This window comes from Thamnophis sirtalis, unplaced genomic scaffold (assembly GCF_051295495.1).
Source record: "Thamnophis sirtalis isolate CommonGarterSnake01/CBP01778 unplaced genomic scaffold, rThaSir2_p1.2 scaffold_6, whole genome shotgun sequence".
Classification (NCBI taxonomy): Eukaryota; Metazoa; Chordata; class Lepidosauria; order Squamata; family Natricidae; genus Thamnophis; species Thamnophis sirtalis.
The window spans coordinates 39,059,662-39,078,027 of NW_028261386.1; the positions used below are offsets into that span (position 1 = coordinate 39,059,662).

Below are 18,366 nucleotides of genomic sequence, written 5' to 3' on the forward strand. Positions count from 1 at the left end.
CCCTTGCTTGATATCAGATACTGATTCCAATCTCTGGACAATAAGGATGTGATTCCAATGACCACTGAAATAGCTTAAAATTGATTGAGTAAAAATAACTGGGATAGAACCAGGTGGAATTGGCAGGTGCTTTTTCCAAAGATAACAATAAAGGCAAACAGCTCATTCTCAGAAAGGAACATAAAAATAGGGCAAAAAAAGAAGCTCAGGATTATATGTTAGAGTAGAGTACTGGGTACGAACTACATGGAATGATTCAGGAAACTAAAGAAATCCTGGATGTCTGAGATTTTGTTTGTGTGTGTGTGTGTGTGAGAGAGAGAGAGATCCCTTGAGCTTTGTACTTAGAAGTCACAGGGATTCTGGAAGACTCTTCGAAAAACACCTCTTATAAGATGATAGTGGCAGGCTAACTGCATTCTGATTGATTGAGCATGGAATTTATATTTTGCAGGGAAAGATCATGTTTGCAGATTTATTGGCTGTGGGAGGAATGAGAAGTTTAACTATGTTGTTATGCAACTACAGGTAAGCTTTTCTGCTTTTTTTTTTTAAAAAAAACTTCATAATTGTATTTACCATATCCTCAGTGATGATATGGAATCTTATCCGGATGATCAGTTTTTACAGGCAAGCCAAACATGTGGAAAGTTTTTTTCTCTTTTGCAATACCATGGAGATGGAAAAGGATTAGCAAGGAGGAGTTGAAAGGAATCACCTTCTCTTTCCCTTGGGTCACCTGAAAGTCTCAGAAGGCTCTACTAATGCGGACATTTGCCTCTGAAAATAAGGCAGGATGGCTGTTTTTACAAGGATCCAGAGGATGTGGGGAGAGGACTATTTGACTACTCTCCTATCACTTCTTTTGTTTTTCCACAATAATCTTACAGTTCCTTCCATTTCTCCTGCCTCACAATAGATTAATAAAGTTGGAAATGACCATATGGATCATCTAGTTCATCCCTGTGTTCAATGGAGGACTGACTACAGCTTCCTTGACAAATGACTATACAACCTCTGTTGAAGACCTCTAGTGGTTGATTGACAGCTTATATAGTCAGGAACGTCTTCCTGATGTCTAGCCTGAATCGTTATTTTTGTAATTTTCATTAATTGGTTCTGGGGCAATAGATGAAAAAGGACGTTGGTCTTACCTGAACGTCTATTTTCAGAAGGGGGAGGGAATGGTCACACGTGGGTTATTCTCAAAGCCTGATTGGTCCAAAGACTGAGAGAAAACGCTTAAATACTGGTGCCTTCCAGTCCTATCCCAGTTTCCTCGAAGGCGAACGGTAGAACTGAAACGACAAAAAACAAACACACAACAAAACCCCCGGGAACCACCCGGGCCCTCCCCTTGGCCCCGACAGAAAGGTCTCAGGGCGGGTTGTGACCATTCCCTCCCCCTTCTGAAAATAGACGTTCAGGTAAGACTAACGTCCTTTTTCCAGAAGAGGGGGAGGGAATGGTCACACGTGGGACATACCCAAGCTACAGTCCCAGGGAGGGAGAACGAGAACCACTAGGGCCCAAGGGGAGCCTCAACCGCCACCCCAGTGGAACCTACCACCAAGGACACACTGGCATCCGTGAAGGCCTCCAGACCAAAACGCCGGAGGAAGACGCCAGTCAATCAAGTGGCCGCGCGACAGACGGCCCCAGCGGGCACCCCGTGGCCCCCGAGGCCGCGCTCGTGGAGCTCCTAATAGACTGGGCCGTGAACTCCGACGGGGCCAGCCCGTCGACCCGAATCTCCGTAAGCTTCCGCAATGGCCTGACGCAGCCGACGCCAATGGTAGCTGAAGACACACTCGAACCCAGCGACCCCCAGCTGGAAGAATCAGCCTACAAGGAATCGACCTACGGACCCCTCGGTCCGCCGGAGATGGAACCGCAGGGCGCGGTGCACGTCCGATCGATGCCAGACCCCCCCATCCTAGGAACGGGCCCGGGCCTGGCCGAGCCGGATGAACTCCTGAGCCTAACGAAGGGAAGTGGCTACCTACGGGAAGAAGGTACGAGCAAGGCGAAGCATCGCCCCGCCCTGTAGAGATGATGGGGCGACCTCAGAACAGGGTGCCCCACTCCATGTACACCGGGCGGAGACAACCGCCACAAGGGAGCCTGCAGACGAACCCCCCGAAGAGATTTGAAAGGGGCCCCCTTCAAGCCCTGAACACCAGGGGAAGAACACACAGGGAACCCGCGGACAGAGGGAGACCCCAGAAGCCGCCCCCTACCGCGAAGCTTGATCAAGGGGACCTGAGAGGGGAAAAAGAACCCCACCCCCTCCAGGGCCGAAACAAAACCGCCACCAGGCGGCGCAACTCTTGTGGAGGTCCGACGTCAGGCCCCTCGTTCAGGAAATTCTTGACGTTAGGGAGAAAGGTGCCCTGCCGGGTGAAGCCACGCGGAAACCCCACCGGACGACACCCAGGTGGAAGAACAGCCGCGGGCCGTAAGGCGCCCAGGCATCCCAAGTCGCGAGGGACCCCAGAGACCAGGCCAGCCCCCAACAGCTGCCGGACAAGAGTCATGGGACAGATGCAACCCCAGGGGCCGGGCGAAGCAGGAACCCCCCCCCGCCACTGCCAGGCCAAACCCCTCCCGCGGGAGCCTCCACGGAGGGCCACCGACAGCCGGACGAGGTCCGCGAACCAAGGACCCCAGGTCAGAAGGGCCACCTCCACGATCGGGGCCCCCATGCCACCCCCCTACGGGGAGACCTGGAACCAGGGGGAAGGGGGGAACCCATACCGAAGGCCCGCAGGTCACCTCCTCTCGAGGGCGCTTGCGCCCTCCACAGACCAGGACAGGAAATGGGTGAAACCCCGTGGAGGAATGGAACACGCGGGCGAGCGAGTAGACACCCAGGGAGTGCAGTAGGCCCGCACCCCTGGTAAGGGCCGCCCGATGCCGTCGAGCCACCAGGAGGCAGGGGAGCCCGGGGAGAATCTCGACTCCGAGGGCAACCGGGGCCCCACCGCCCAGGTGTCCAGGACCAGAGCAGCCCGGCAGAGGGCCGGAGAAGGTCCCCCCCTGACAGAAGTGAGCCTCAACGGTCACCGTGTCCAATGGGAAGGCACGCGATGCCCCAGCACCGGTGCCCGAGGGAGCGCGGAGCCCAGCGTGCCGGCACTAGTGCAATCCCAGAGACGAGGGGTAAGACCCGAAAGCGACCACCTGTCTTGAGCGAACCGGGAGCCCACCGGGGCCTCCCCCGAACAGGTCCGCGTCCGTGATGACGTACACTCTGTCTGCCCCTCGAATTAGAAGTCCCGCCGAGTGGCCGGGGCAGACCCACCCCAGCGAGACCCGGGTTACCCACGGGAGGCGGAGGACCCGCAGAAGAGTGTACCGTCGTCCCCCTGACCAGGACAAGGTTCCCCCGGAGAGTCCAAGGGTCCGGCGTGCGGGACTATCCCTGCGCAAGAACGACTCGCCCAAAAATCTGATAGAGGAAGGTTGAAACCAAACGACCTCATCAAAGGTCCTCCGTCAGCAGATGTAGGCCGTAGCGGGGCTCCCTGGACGGACTCACCCCCTCCCCCGACATGGAGCCTATGACCGACACCAGGCATGTGGAAGGAGAAAGGCGGTCGCCGGGGAAGCCCGCCAAGGAAAAGACGAGACTCCGAAGCTTCCAAAACGGGCGTCAAATATCCGAAGACCCGAATAGGCTAGCCCCGCCAAGGAATCGGAGCCCCCAGGATGGGGTGCGGATGAGCCCCCCCGGGCCGTCAGGGCCTTCGTGTAGGTCCGGAGGGCAGAGTCCAGTCCAGAGGGAAGTCTCTGTGGGGGGACCCCAGGAACCTGCGATGACTGGGCCGAGTCACGTAACGAAGGTAGGCCCCTGAGAGAGCCACCGAAGCCAAGGAGCCTCCTGCCCGATACCCCGAAGGATGGGAAGGAGGAGGAGGACGCTCTCCTCGCCTGTGCATCATAGCAGTGCAGATGTGTGAGGGCCCGCTACGCTGTCTAGCCACCCGTTCGCAGCACGGACAGGTGGGAGAGGCGATCCAGGCCCCGGGCATCCAGAGGAACCACCTGCACCGCCTGAGGGCCGAGGAGAAGGGCGATGGCCTGACTCCCAGGTAGTGCCCCCCCAGGCACCAAGCCCGGGGGAACCCCAAAGAGAGCCGGCGGGGTGGAGCGAACCACGCGGGAGCGAGGCAAGCAGAGGCCCGTGTCCAAGCGTCCGACACCGACCGCCCTAAGGACTCGCCTAGCAGGATGATGGCCTCCGAAGGGACGACCCGAGGTCAAGCCCCTCCCCTCAGGGTAAGGGGTGCTCCCCCCCTTGTGATTGAACCACCTGGACTGGAGGAGGGAGCCGTATCCACTCCGGAGGGATGAGCTGGGGAACTGCTAACAATAGAAGAGCGCAAGATTAATGACATAAACGGAACCCATACTGGCACGATGACAAGAACGAGACTCAGAGCCTCAGCGGCTACGAGTGGATGAACTGTCCCGTGTCTCACCCTTGGACCGGGACGAGGGCCTCCCCCCCCAAGAAACTAAGCCCCTCGCATGGTATGGCCGCCCAGGGTCGGTGGGCCGAGCCGGCCCCAGCCATTGTCAGTGACCTGGACGCAAACGTGAGCGAGCCCCGGTCGCCCCAGGGAGGAACAGGCGGGCCGCCTTGAGCCAGAAGAGATCCAGGCGGCGGCGCTAGCCTGGAACGTGAATGCACTCCCGGCGCTGCCAAGGTCACATGGCAAACGGGAGGACATCTAAGAAGCTCAGCACGCCCGATGAACCAGGGCAGCCACCAGAAGGTGACGGACGGCAACTGAACCGCCCAGGCAAGGGCCCAGATTACTCTATAGCCAGTTGCCCAAGTCTCCAGAGCAGAAGTCGGAGGAAGGTGTCCACTGTATAGTCAGCGCCTCCGTGCCAAGGGAGGAGCCGAGATCTCTTTCCAGACCATGGCCGTGGCAGAAACGAGGTCATGCAGGATCCCGAGGTGGAGGAATCAAGGAACCCCCCCCCCCCCACCTAGCCCTGCACCGAGCCTTGCCCCAGGGCATAGCAAACTGTCTGAGCCAGGACGCCCCGAGAAATGGGCCCATCCAGGGGGCCACACCTCCGTCACCAAGAATGAAATGTTTACAGATCTAAGCAGGCCAGGATAGAACCTATGGCCTCAATAGAAGTAGCTTTTTTTCCCTTTTATTTTAATTTATTTTATTTTAATTTATTTTATTTTAATTTATTTTATTTTATCTTATCTTTAATAGTTACCGCTGACCAAGTAGTGAGGAGCATAGCCCAACATTGGGCGCGGCCCAGACCTCCATGTCTGGAAGGGGCGGAGAACAATCCAATCCTCCGTACCACCATAGGCAGAACCAGGCCCCGGGAGAGCCAACCTGCACACGGGTTAAGACCCCCGACTCACCCCCCCTGGATCCCCTGAGTGGGGGAGGGAGAGAGGGACCCCACTCTACCTGGAAGGAAGGGGAAACTTGCCTGGGAACCCCAGGGCAGGAAAAAACCAACCCCTAGGAGTGATTTGGGGGAAAAAGACCTGAGGAGGGACCAACCCCAGACCCTGGGATAAAGGCCAAAGGCTCATACATGTAGATCTGATGCATGTCCCCAGAGAGGTGCATGGCCCTCTGTTGGGCCCCACAGAAAAACAGTTCCAAAATGGCTAACCTCTGAAGGAGGAAGGCAGAGCCAACCCAGAGTAGGCCCAGGTAGAACCCCCGGGCTTCAGTAGCAAAGGAAAACAAAGGAAAACAAAGGAAGACTAATATTGCAAGCCCTTAAGCTTTCATCTGCTAGTCATCCCTTACTGGCATTGAATTAAGTACAGTTGTAAACGTGCCGATAAATAAATAAAGGGAGACTAGTATAGATCTATTTCAATCCATTTAGCTCTCATCAGCTAGCCATACCCTTACTGTTAATGCAATGTGAAAACCTCTGAGCCACAAAACACTGTTCCCGCACAATGCAGCCCCTGACCCCCTCCCACGAGAAGGACTTCAGGGCAGAGGAAGACATGGGGGGGGGAACACCCTCCCCCTCCCCCTGCAAGGGCTTTCTCACCTGCCGCCAGGTCTGCCACCTGGCCCCGGGGAAACTCCAAGCCCCCCTCTATTTCCCCACTTACGCGCCCAGCCAGAAGGAATGGAGGATTCCAAGCCACTGTAGGCCCCACCGGGACCTGGGCCTGCTTTCTCTGCTGCCTGCCATGCCAAAGGAAGAGACCGCACCAGCCGCAATGGACCTGGGTCGAGGCCCGATCCTCGTGCACGTGGCGACCGAGCCAACATGGCCGCCGGAACTTTCATTTTCAATCTCGCGGCTCCGACGGCCCGCCGAAGGGCCGTGCTGAGGCAGGCAAGGACCGGGGAGGCCACGCGGCTCCCAGGCACGCTCCACCTCCCCCAGGAACGCTCGTAGCGGTCCGAGCCGAAAAGAGAACGCGGCAGCCACCCGAATCAAACGGCGGCTCCGCAAGCGGCTCACACGTGCCTCGTGGCGCTGCTGCTGCATCTCCTGGCTATTTAAGGGAGAAGGCAGCCTCTCCAGTAGCTGAAAAGAGAGCTGGCACCCCCGCACCCGGGGACGGGCTGAGACTCTGGGCCTGCGGGGGGGAGGCAGCATGCCCCACAGGGCCCTCCCCCACCGCCCGGGGCAGTAAACTGTCCCTTGGGGCCGCAGCTGCTGAATTTAGTAATTTAGAAACCTTTTAAAATGCCCAATTAAACCAAATGAGACCACATTGAATAAAGTAATCCTACCAGTAATTCTCAACAGTTCTTGGACCAGAAAAGACTGAGAGGAAACTGGGATAGGACTGGAAGGCACCAGTATTTAAGCGTTTTCTCTCAATCTTTGGACCAATCAGGCTTTGAGAATAACCCACGTGTGACCATTCCCTCTCCCTCTTCTGGAAAACCCCCCACACCTTTCAAATTTTATTGTTTGTGTTTCCAAAATTGCTGGTTTTGGATTTGCCAACTGACTCTTTGGTATGCTTATTTCATTTTTCAACAGATAGAAGAGAAAAATGTGACTTTTGTCTTAAAATGATTTTTAAATTAATGAAATTGCTTACCTGTCCACCTTTGAATGGACAGTCTTAATGCTGATAGCCAAAAACATGGGTCAGTTTTGTAAGATTTGTTTTCCTTACAACTGAAGACCAGCATTGAATGAACAGAAGACAGAACTTCCAGCTATATTTTCAGATGATTGTTTGTCAAAATGAGCCAACAAGAATCTTTTTGACATAAACATAATTGATCCAAGCAGATCATTTTTTTCTTCCATCTGGTGGATTAAATAATATCTGCTGATAAAATCTGGTATTGAAATCTGATATTCATTTATTTTCAGGGCCGGAATCTTGCAGACCTCAGAAGAAGCCAGCCTCGAGGAACTTTTACACTGAGCACAACTCTTCGATTAGGCAAGCAGATCTTAGAATCCATAGAAGCCATTCACTCAGTGGGATTCTTGCATCGAGATATCAAGCCCGTAAGTAGATTCTGGTGGCTGACCTTTTCTACATAGTTTACCTGCCATTGATGTTTCTGAAGTCTCCTTGCAGTTGGAAAACATAACCTCTCAGGGGCAGAGTTTTAGAGAGAGACAAGTGCATTCATGAAATGCATATTAAAGCATGACTTTATGTTTTGGGATAGGTAAGGCCTCACTTACAACATGGGTCTGTGTATTTAACTAGTTCCAAGTTGCAAACACATTTTATTTCATGTTTTGTGATCACTTTTTCTATCAATAAATGAGAATATGCACATATAAAAAGGTCAGTAACAAAAAATATAGTAATCACTATACTCCAATCCTGGTTGGGCGATTAAGTTGTTAGTTTTATTAAAAAATGAAAATATTCTTGTGAAATTGACTAGGGTTTTCAAAGAGGTTTCCTTCTATGATTCCCTTTTCAACAGAGGGAATTAAAATTCAGATAAGAATTCAGAATTATTCCTAGTACTTACATTTGAGAAAACTGAAACAATATTTATTAGATTTACATCCATTTATTTTTGTATAACCCCAAGCATTGCATAATGCTGCCATCTCATTGTCCCCTGTGAGGTGAATTGGACTGAGGGAGAGTGACACTGAGATTCATGCCTAAGTGAGAGCTAGAACTCGGTCTTCCAATTCCTGGGTTAACGCATTAACCATTAAAACAGGCAAGTTCTATTTATACCAGGAACACTTTCTCCAGCTAACTTCTTAAACTCCTACGTTTGTGCATATATTTATTTCTTGCAGGAGTTGGATTGATATCCTTCCTTTTGCTCTATGCACTGTTGAAAATCCAGCATCTTTTGGAGCTGAAAACATACCTTTACCAAGTCGGGTTTTCAAGAGTACATTTACTAGTGATTGCATGCCCAGTTAAATACTGTTCACCTTCTCATGTGCTTTCAAGCCTCATTTTTCTTATAGACTTTGGTATGCATTACTACACAATCTTTTATTAGTGTACACATATATAATATTAATATGAAAACCTTTTAAAAGGAAAAAGGAACTCTTCCTCTCTTAGCAAACAATGGCAAAATATCAGTGTCTTTCTATCCTTCCTCCAGGTCAGAAAATGTAACCACAATCAGCTATACTAGATTTAGAAGAGATGCAAATGTGGTCTAATTGCTTGCTTATTCTATCTTGCCAGTATTGCTTTTCTGTCTATGTGCCATCCTCATTATAGTCATCTGTACATCACTTTCTCATCCCTTTTGTTTTTGTTGTACTATAGCTTACCTTATCTTTGAAAATGGCATATATGGCTAATATTCTAGGAGCTAGAAATAAAATACAAGCTGATATTGGAAGAAAAATGGGTTCAGAATGATACTATCGGATTCAACAGATAAAAATATGGCAATAGGAAACATATAAATGTATAATTATAGAATAACTGCATTGGCAAAAAGTTATGAAAAAATATTGGAGTGATTATAAATTGAGTATAAATTAACAATGTAATGCAGCTGCAAGAAATATGTACAAGGATGTTTCCTACATAATTAAATCAGTTTATTCTGCTTCACTTGGACCCCCTTCAAATGTTATATTCAGTTTGGATATTAGATTTTAAAATGGGTTTAGATAAATTGGAATAAATTAGAGAAAGGTAATACATTCTACTTTCAGATGACTAGAAACAGAGATTGAATTGATACATTAGTCTATCAGGAACCTACTGCATTAAATACAAGAACTTTGTTTAATCATAGATGTAACAGCAAAATGATTGATAATGGGAAATATGATAAAAATAGTAACTGGAACAGATTTTGGATAGTGGCTTTATCACTCATGAAGGGATACTGATGTATTAACATCTTCTTATTGTGTTGATCCTGTTTAGTCTAATTTTGCCATGGGACGCCTGCCTTCAACCTACAGGAAATGTTATATGTTAGACTTTGGTCTGGCCCGGCAGTATACCAATACTAATGGTGAAGTCCGACCTGTAAGTGATGTCTTTTCTATTTCTTTTTCTGTCATTGTAATAGATAAAAAAGAACAATGATATTTTTGTGGGTATTCTTGGTGCTCTCTGAGCTTGGTTGTTTTCTTGCAGATGTTTCATTACCAAACTAGGCAACATCAATAGTGCACTGATGATGTAACTTAGTTTGGTAATGAAATGCCTGCAATAAAACAACCAAGCTCAGAAAGCACCAAGGACTCCATCAAACCTGAGCTATAAATATTTCTTCTATTGGTATCATTATATGTTTACACTTTTTATTATTTCCATTTATATTTTGACAATCGGTGCATTTGTGTATTTTTATATTGCCAGTCTGTGTACATGCCAAAGGCACACAGTACGCTGTATATTTATATACTGCATTCTGTGTGCCTTTGGCATATAGCCCTGCTGGCCACATGATCATTGAAATTGTCTTTGGACAGTTCTGACTCCTTCAGTCAAAGAAATGGAGATGAGCACCATGCCCTAGAGTTGGCTATGACTGACAGGGAAACCGTTATCTTTTATTACTGCCAGTCTGTCCAAGGGCACTGTTGTATTATTCATGTTTGCAGTGGCTGTCACTTTAACATATGTACCTATTTGTTGAGATGAAAACTGAATATGATAGAGTCTTCTAATTGGGCGAAGAGTTGTTACACATGATTTCAGAATAAAATGTTACTTTGCATATGTCTTGTCTCTATCAGTTACTTATATCAGTACTAAAAAAATAAAACACTGTAAATTGTTCATCCTTTTATCCATTAACAACTTTTATAGAAGATTATTTTTTTTAAAGCACACTGCCTATGCTGAATTTATGCTCATTCAGAAGAAGCAAATTTGCACCTGATAATGTTGTGAATGATAGCGGCATATATAACCAATCTTACTTTTTCTCCTGCTACCATCCCTAAAAATCTCCAGAGGGTTAGAAGAAATTGCTGAAGAGCAAGGTTCTACTGCTATAAGATTCTTCTGTTTGATTTCAGTTAATTCAGTGATTTATGATAGCTCTTCTGCGCCTCTCTACAGTATTTCAGTATGGTTTGCAGCGTAATAATTATAAACAGATTTTAAACAGTTAAAACAATAAAGGTGCCCAATCCCACTGGAGATAATAACAAAGGTTCTTTGGAATAGGATTGTTTTAATAGCCTTACTAAATGGCATCAGTTTGGGCAATAACTGAACCTCTTAGGGCAGGAAGCCTGTTCCAAAATAATGAGATTGCAGTGGAGAAATAATGCATTGAGAGCCCTCAGACCCTCAAAAAGGAGGGGAACCTTAAGCACCTCATCATGAAATGAGCTGGTTTATTTGAAGGAAAGATTCCTCAAAATATCTAGGAAACAGATGATAGCAGTGGACTTATATACCGCTTCATAGGCCTTTCAGGCCTCTCTAAGCGGTTTACAGAGAGTCAGCATATTGCCCCCAACAATCTGGGTCCTCATTTTACCCACCTCGAAAGGATGGAAGGCTGAGTCAACCCTGAGCCGGTGAGATTTGAACCGCTGAACTGCTGATCTAGCAGTAGCCTGCAGTGCTGCATTTAACCACTGCGCCACCTTGGCTCTTGGATGATGAAGAGGTTCATAGATAAAAACCAGCACTTAGTATTTACCCTTTTAGAAACTAATGCAGCAGGTACAAAAATGGTGTTATGTTTATTTATTTAGAAAATGTATTGCCAGATACCTGGCAGATTGCAGTGATTAAACATTAAGGTATCTTCAGTATGGTTAATAATTAAAGTGTAAAACAAAAACAAAAACCAATAATTAAACTGGGCATCCTAATGCTAATCATAGACCCTTCTGAACAATTTGATTTTCAAAAATATTTAAACTACAAAACCAAAATATTGAACACAATTTTACTATCAAGGGGGAGGCTATTCCACTGATAGGTAACCAGTTCTGAAATTCAGCCCCTTTAAGCCTCTGAATCTTATTTATCGTAGAAATTGATGATCATCATCATTATTTTCTGTTAGAGACAAATCAGATATGACAAGTCTGCTTGTGTACCAAGTCTTTTAGATTTTATAAATGGCAATCACATGGTAACTTTGAATTATATCCAGAAGTTAATAGGGAGCACTTATACAATATTCCTGATGATAATTACTGGCTAATAACTGGATGCTGCAATCTGGATTAATTGAAGCTTCTAAGAAGTCTTCAAAGGCATCCTCCAAATAGAATGCGTTGGTCCAAACTAGTGACGATGGAGCATGAGTTATTGTTAAGATATCCTCTTGCTCTAGGAAGGCCCATAAATGGTCACCAGCCAGCTGGCCAAATAGTCCACTTATCTTTCAAGTAGGAGTTCAGAAGGACCCCCAATTCAGGGACCAGTTTCTGTCAAAGTCAACATTGGATTAGTCACAGTATCTGAATGGATAAAGTGCAATTTTATCTTGCTGGGATTCACTTTTAGCCTATTTCATCCTGTCTAACTCCCACAGCCTTCAGATACTGCAACAAAACACTAATAGCATTTCCTATTTCATGACGGGATGGGGTTGCAATGCAGCATTGGGTATCATCATGGTACCCTGAATCAATGCTGACTGTACCCATTGGCTTCATGTAGCTTTGAATGGGCAAATATTTAACGTTATATCTGAGTTGCAATATTTTCTATACATATCTTTCAGGATTGAATGTAGGCATTGTAATTAATCACTGCATAGACACTGCTCCCAGTATTTGCCAAGATTTCAGTGGGGTCAAATGAGATCTCTCAAGATGAGCCCAAAGAAGAGCTGAATGTTGAAGTTTCTTATTCCAGCCAGTGACCAAAGCTAGGATTAAAGCTTAATGATAAGCTTGAAAGTTTGAAAAGTTAAATTCATCTTGCTTACCAGGTAATTGTACTTTGTGCAGTGAAAGCTCTAAGTACCAATATAATTATTCTCTATTTTTACTTTTCTTCTAAATGTTTTTAAAGAAAAGATTGTGATACAGAGCCCAATATCACACTATTCAGTATGTTAAAGATTAAAGTGCAGAGCAAATCTGCAAACAATATGGTTAAAACCATGTCATCCCTCTTCTTTTCTTTTTTATAGTTACTGCTTAGGTATGCCAGGTAGCTATTTGATTTAAATAAAATAGCCAACATTAAAACTTAACCACAATTTAAAATTAGTTCAATAAATACATTAAACTATATCAATAATAGAAAACACCGAGAGATAGTTTAAGACCCACTTATGTTGTCAATTTCTTTTAGACACCAGCATCCAAAATAAAAATGTTTCTTTGAGACCACATAAACTTGCTAGATTAGTATGGAAGAATGTACTATTTCTCAAAGCTTGGTCCTGTTTATATCTTTGAGATACGTAATTAATATTTAAAATTGTGTTCTGAGATTTAGACTGGTAGCCATTGTGCGGTTGTGCAATGTTCCTTTATAGCCATCACGACCATTGGTCTGGCTCTAACATTCTGGAAGTTGATTTTTAAAAAAATATTTTCCTAGGTACCCCAACCTATTGTCCCAAACAAAATATAGCTATTAGCATCCTTATGGGAGTAGTTGTTTAATACAGAACCCTGTGAATATCAGAGATGAACCCAGGAGACCAACCAAATAGACAGTATCAATTTCCAAGGTAAATGAAATAGAAATTGAATCCAGTTCAGGTTGAATTCCTATTATTTGGCTGATCAAGACATATTTCTTACTTTGATTAAAGTTTAGTCCGTTTCCTTCATTCTGTGCATTATTGTCCTCTACCAAGGACTTAAATTTGAAAAGCTTTATTAAATTTAAGGAGAAAGTACATGAATCTGAATTCAATAGCATATGCTGGCAGTGTGTCCCAAAACTCCAGATGCTTTTTTCTATCAGTTGTATGTATATATTAGGTAGTATAATGGATGAAATAGAATTTTAAGAAATATTATAGTGCTCATGTTATAGGTCACAACTATCATAAAGATGAGTTCATTCTCCATTATGATGTATCTTAATGCCACAACGTGTACTCTATCTGATAGCACTGTTATCAGAACAGCCCAAAAGTCTAAACATCCAGCCAGAAAAGCAGTGGGGACAGTTGGCAGAAGTCATTCGATGAGATTCTACGGTTGCCTCAGATAATTATGCTGAGGGAACTAAAAAAGACGGAAAAGTTGCCAACTAAATTTTAACTTGAGCCCTTAACTAACTGCTTTGGAAAATTCAGTGACAGCGACGTTTTTAAGGAAAAGTACACTGTCAGTTTAAACGGAAGCATTGCTATTGTTGGCAGGATGATAATTAATTCCAGAATTGTAGACAGAAACTGCTACTGTAACAGAAACTGCTATATTCCATCCTCTTTTTGAAAGCAGACATAGGATGGAGAGACAGAGGGGAGAACTGTACATCTGTATCATTAACTGAATTCTGCTTGTCTGGGAAAATCAGACTTTCAAAGAAACTAATATAGTTCTACCTTTGTTATAGCACTTAGACATATATACCACTTTACAGTGCTTTATAGCCCTCTCTTAAGCGTTTTACAGAGTCAGCATATTGCCCCCAACAATCTGGGTCCTCATTTTACAGACCTCGGAAGGATGGATGGCAGAGTTAACCTTGAGCCTGGTGAGATTTGAACTGCCAAACTGCAGGCAGTCAGCAGTCAGCAGAAGTAGCCTGCAGTACTGCACTCTAACCACTGTGCCACCGTCCTATTAACAAAGAAAACATTTGTGAATGTTTTGTTTTGTCTTGTCAGCTCTGAAACATGGTAATGCCTTTCCAGATTTTTCTTGGGTAAAACTTTGAACAGCCAAAATTGGCAGACTGGAACCTGCCCAGAATCGTCTAACCAATGTTCCGAATTACCACATGCGTGTTTCTTGCACAAAACAAAATACGTTTTCTCTCTTCCAAACTCTTCCATATAAAGGCTTTGGTACCCCAAGTAGGAAAGGTGTGAAAGGTGGGGAAAAAAGAATGGTACTGTAGGCACACTCATGGCTCTCCAGTGAGAGTGTGGAGATGGGTGGCTCATGTCTGCCATATATGGGGATGCCTCACATCTCTGGCTGCCTCTTTATGGCTTTGCCTTGCTCTTTCTCTTGAGATGGGCAGAGAAGCTACAGCTAATGCTTCTGCCTTTCCCAGCTAGCTAGGCTGCAAATGGTAGCTGCAACTTCTCAGGCAGAAGGTGCAGAATGAGATGGCAGCCACTCTTTCTCTTTTTTCTTCCTGGCTTATTCTCTTATCTTGGTGCATAAGAGGGGGGAAAACCCACTAGAAAAGCTTCGAAACCGTAAGAGCAGTTTGACAGTGAAAGCTGTTATCTAAAATACTGCATGCAGTGACACACATTGCCTTAGATTGTCATTGATAATGGGCTCATCTATCTTGATAGTGTGATGCTCCTCCCAGTTTAATAAATCTCCTTGCTGAAAATTATTTGGTTTTTCTGGAGAGCATTTCTGAAACGATGAGAAATATGCAGCATTTTATCATGAGAAGTCTCTTTTGTTTGCATGAATTGAAAACTTTGCATGCTGCTGTTCTGCTGACTCAGCTCTAGATTATTGATTAAAGCTATTTCCTCATGAATCAGACTGCATTGCAGCAGCTTGCAATACTTGTTTTAAGGATATTGCATATATGTGTAAGTATGACTTTCTGGATTTGACTGTATGGCTGAAGCAGAATGTGATAGAAAAGTGCCTGATCCGCTTTGTCTAAATATTTGAAGAAGAAGAAGAAGAAGAAAACAACAACAACAACCTCACAACAGAATCTTGTTTATAACATGACCAGTTTTTAAATAGAGCATTCAAATCCAAAAATGAAGATTGTTACCGATTCTGGTATTTCCTAATATTGATATAAATGTTTATTAGTCATCATTATCACTCCAAGACATAACAGCATTATGGTGATAATTAATCATTGTCTCTGTATTTAAAGGCATTTCACATCATGATCTCATAACCAAGTTAGATTACCAATTCCATTTCAGATTTATGTGGTTCTTAGAAGCTTTCCTAAATTTTACTTTAAACAGAGCAGAATTTTTTTCCTGCTAATGTGGGTGGTGGCGGTGGAAACCATCACTGTGTCTTTCTTCTCTTTTGTTTGCAATTATGCCTGTTATGTTTGAGCTTATGAAATACAAAGCCTTTATTTCAAGAAGATACTAACTTTGCATTGAATCCGTTCACTTTTCAAGAAATCAATTATGGCAAAACTGATCTGTACTTTATTATTTTATTTTATCCTATTATTTAATATTATTCCCCACTTGTAGATCCCTAAGGAATGAGATAACTTTGAAAGCTCCCAGTCCCAGAATAAAATAAGGCCTATATATTTGAAAACCTATTTAATGTGGCAGAAAATCCTGATGTGCTTTGTTTGGCTTAGACATCTTGGTGAATGTGCTTACACATCATACTAACTCCAAAACAAGCAAACCAACAATTAAATTATGTAAAAATCAGCTCATCTACATCCACTCTATGATTGCATATTTCAGAAAGCTACCTTTTTCCTGGTATAAATAAATTTTGTTTAATTTAAAATTGCCTTGTTAAATCCTGGCTTCGTTTAAAGACAAAATCTTAATGTTTAACATCTCACTGCACATAATACATAATTAGTAGAATTCAATCACATTTCACAATTTGTAATCTCTTTGAAAGATTATTATTAAAATGATGGTGGAAAACAATGCTATGGAATTTTTATATTTATGAAAATCAGCCTAGCCCTGATTCAAAAGAATATTCCATTTGGATATGGCCCATATGGAAATGGCATTGTTGTGATCTGATCAAATGTACATTCTGATATCCAGAAAAGGTTCTAAAGAAATGTCTTATAAATTGGCAGTAGAATCGTACTACACATAAAACCTATTTATTACTTGTTTAATAACAGCATTTATAATCCAAACCACTAGGGAAGTATTCTTAGTGATGTACAACAAGCAAACAAAAACTAAAACCAATAAACATTATACAGTGGGACCTCGGGTGCCAACTGTAATCCGTTCCAGACTTCAGTCAGCACCTGATTTAGTCGTGACCAGAAGGAAGTCTGACCGCATGCGGTCATGGTGCGGAAGGGGAAATTGCCATGGCAGGGAAAATTGTCACGGCAGTATTTATTTGGCACCCGAGAATGTGTTTGTGACTTGAATGGAACATTTAGCGGATTTTTTGGTCGGCACCCGATTTGATCATGGTCTGAGCAGTTTGTGACCTGAAGTCCCACTGTATAACAATAAAATCCACTAATTAAGTATCTATGATAAATGACCTCAGATTAACTGTGACTGAACACTCATTAAGATAATTTTATATATTATAAAATATTAAGAGGTCTGCATGTAACTTGAGAGGGAGGGGGTTGCATAAATCAGGGCTAACTTGGAAGATGACTGACATTTGCTCTACTCATGTTTTCTTGTAAGAGGGATTCTCAACAGCCCCTTTTTCGATCAGCTAGATTAAGTTCCGGGAAGATATTAACTAATTTTCAGGAGTAGGATAAGGAAGTAACATATTTTTTGGACTATAAGACGCACCGGAGTATAAGACACACCATGATTTTGAACAAGTAAATTTTAAAAAAAGTTTTTGCACTCTACAGGCCTCCCAACCCTCTGCACACCTCGTTTTTGGCAACCAAAAAAAGGGCATGCAGAGCTTTTGGATGCTTGTAGAGTGCTCTTGGGGGGGGGGGGAAATGAGCAAAAAACTGATTTTTTGCTCATTTTTGCCCTCCCCAGCCCTCAAGAGCACTTTGCAAGCCTCCAAAACCCTCTGCACATCCATTTTTGCAAAGGGGGCAGGGTTTTGGTAGGACAAAAATGCTGTATTCAGTGTATAAAATGCACCCAGATTCTCACCCTCTTTTTTGGGGGAAAAGGTGCATTTTATACTCCAAAAAATATGGTAGGTTTTAATCTAAGCTTGTTTTGGTCCATCAAGATCGTCAAAGATTCCAGATACAGGTTCAAGACTTCCTTGGTCCAGACTGGATATACATTAAGTGCACTGATGATACTTCACCCTGAAACACCTGATGACTTCTCCCAGTGGTTTTATTTAAATAACAAAAAGGAAAACACTAAACCCTGTGATTTTCTACACTGGAACTCAAATGCTTTTTCTATGCTTTTTCTATATTTCCCCAGGACCACTGACAGGAACCATCCACTCAGGTGTGAGCAGATCCATATTAGAACAGTATTAATAATTCCAATGCAAGTAAAGTCCAAAATGATACAATGTTTGATAATATTGAACACCACCAAGAGGTTTAATGGAGCCAAGAGGGCAGGGTTCTGTCATCTAGATCCCCATGAAGATCATCTTATCAGATGACCAGTGCCATTTCTGTCTCATAGCTGGGATTGAATACAGACTGAAAACTATCCAAATAATCTCTTTTTCTAGGATCCTGTAGCTGATTCCTATCACTTTCTCAATAACCTCCTACAGATAGGAGGTTGAAGACCAAGCAAGGATTATGAAACGTGGCTGGAACCAAGAACTACTACTTCCTTCAAAGCAAATGACATTACCCATCTCCCTTAAATTATATAGATTGCCTTCCAGATCCAAAGCCTCATGCCTCAACTTGTCATCTAATGCAGCCAGTACGGGCATAAGTCAAATTTACAAATTGGTAGTGTTAATATTATAGCGATCCCTATCTGCTTCTATAGGTCCTACATACCCAAACATATCCCAGATTACAACACAAGTTTCCTTCTCTCATCAACCATGGGCTTTGCCCATTTCCTATCAATCTACAATGTATATGAATTGATTTATGATTTAGTGATTTATCTGCCGAGCCATGAATTTATCCAGTATGCCTATAGGTGTTTCTCGCCTGCCTGACTA

The 18,366-nt window shown here is 44.2% G+C and overlaps 1 protein-coding gene across 1 annotated transcript in view; it reads left to right on the top strand.

Moving 5' to 3' along the window:
* Positions 1–18,366, top strand: part of TTBK1 (tau tubulin kinase 1) — a 122,438-nt gene that overhangs the window by 45,603 nt on the left and 58,469 nt on the right. The window contains exons 5-7 of the mRNA XM_087717669.1: positions 455–528; positions 7,357–7,497; positions 9,368–9,472. Of these exons, the coding sequence (XP_087573795.1) occupies positions 455–528; positions 7,357–7,497; positions 9,368–9,472 (320 nt within the window). The remainder of the gene's footprint in view (positions 1–454; positions 529–7,356; positions 7,498–9,367; positions 9,473–18,366) is intronic.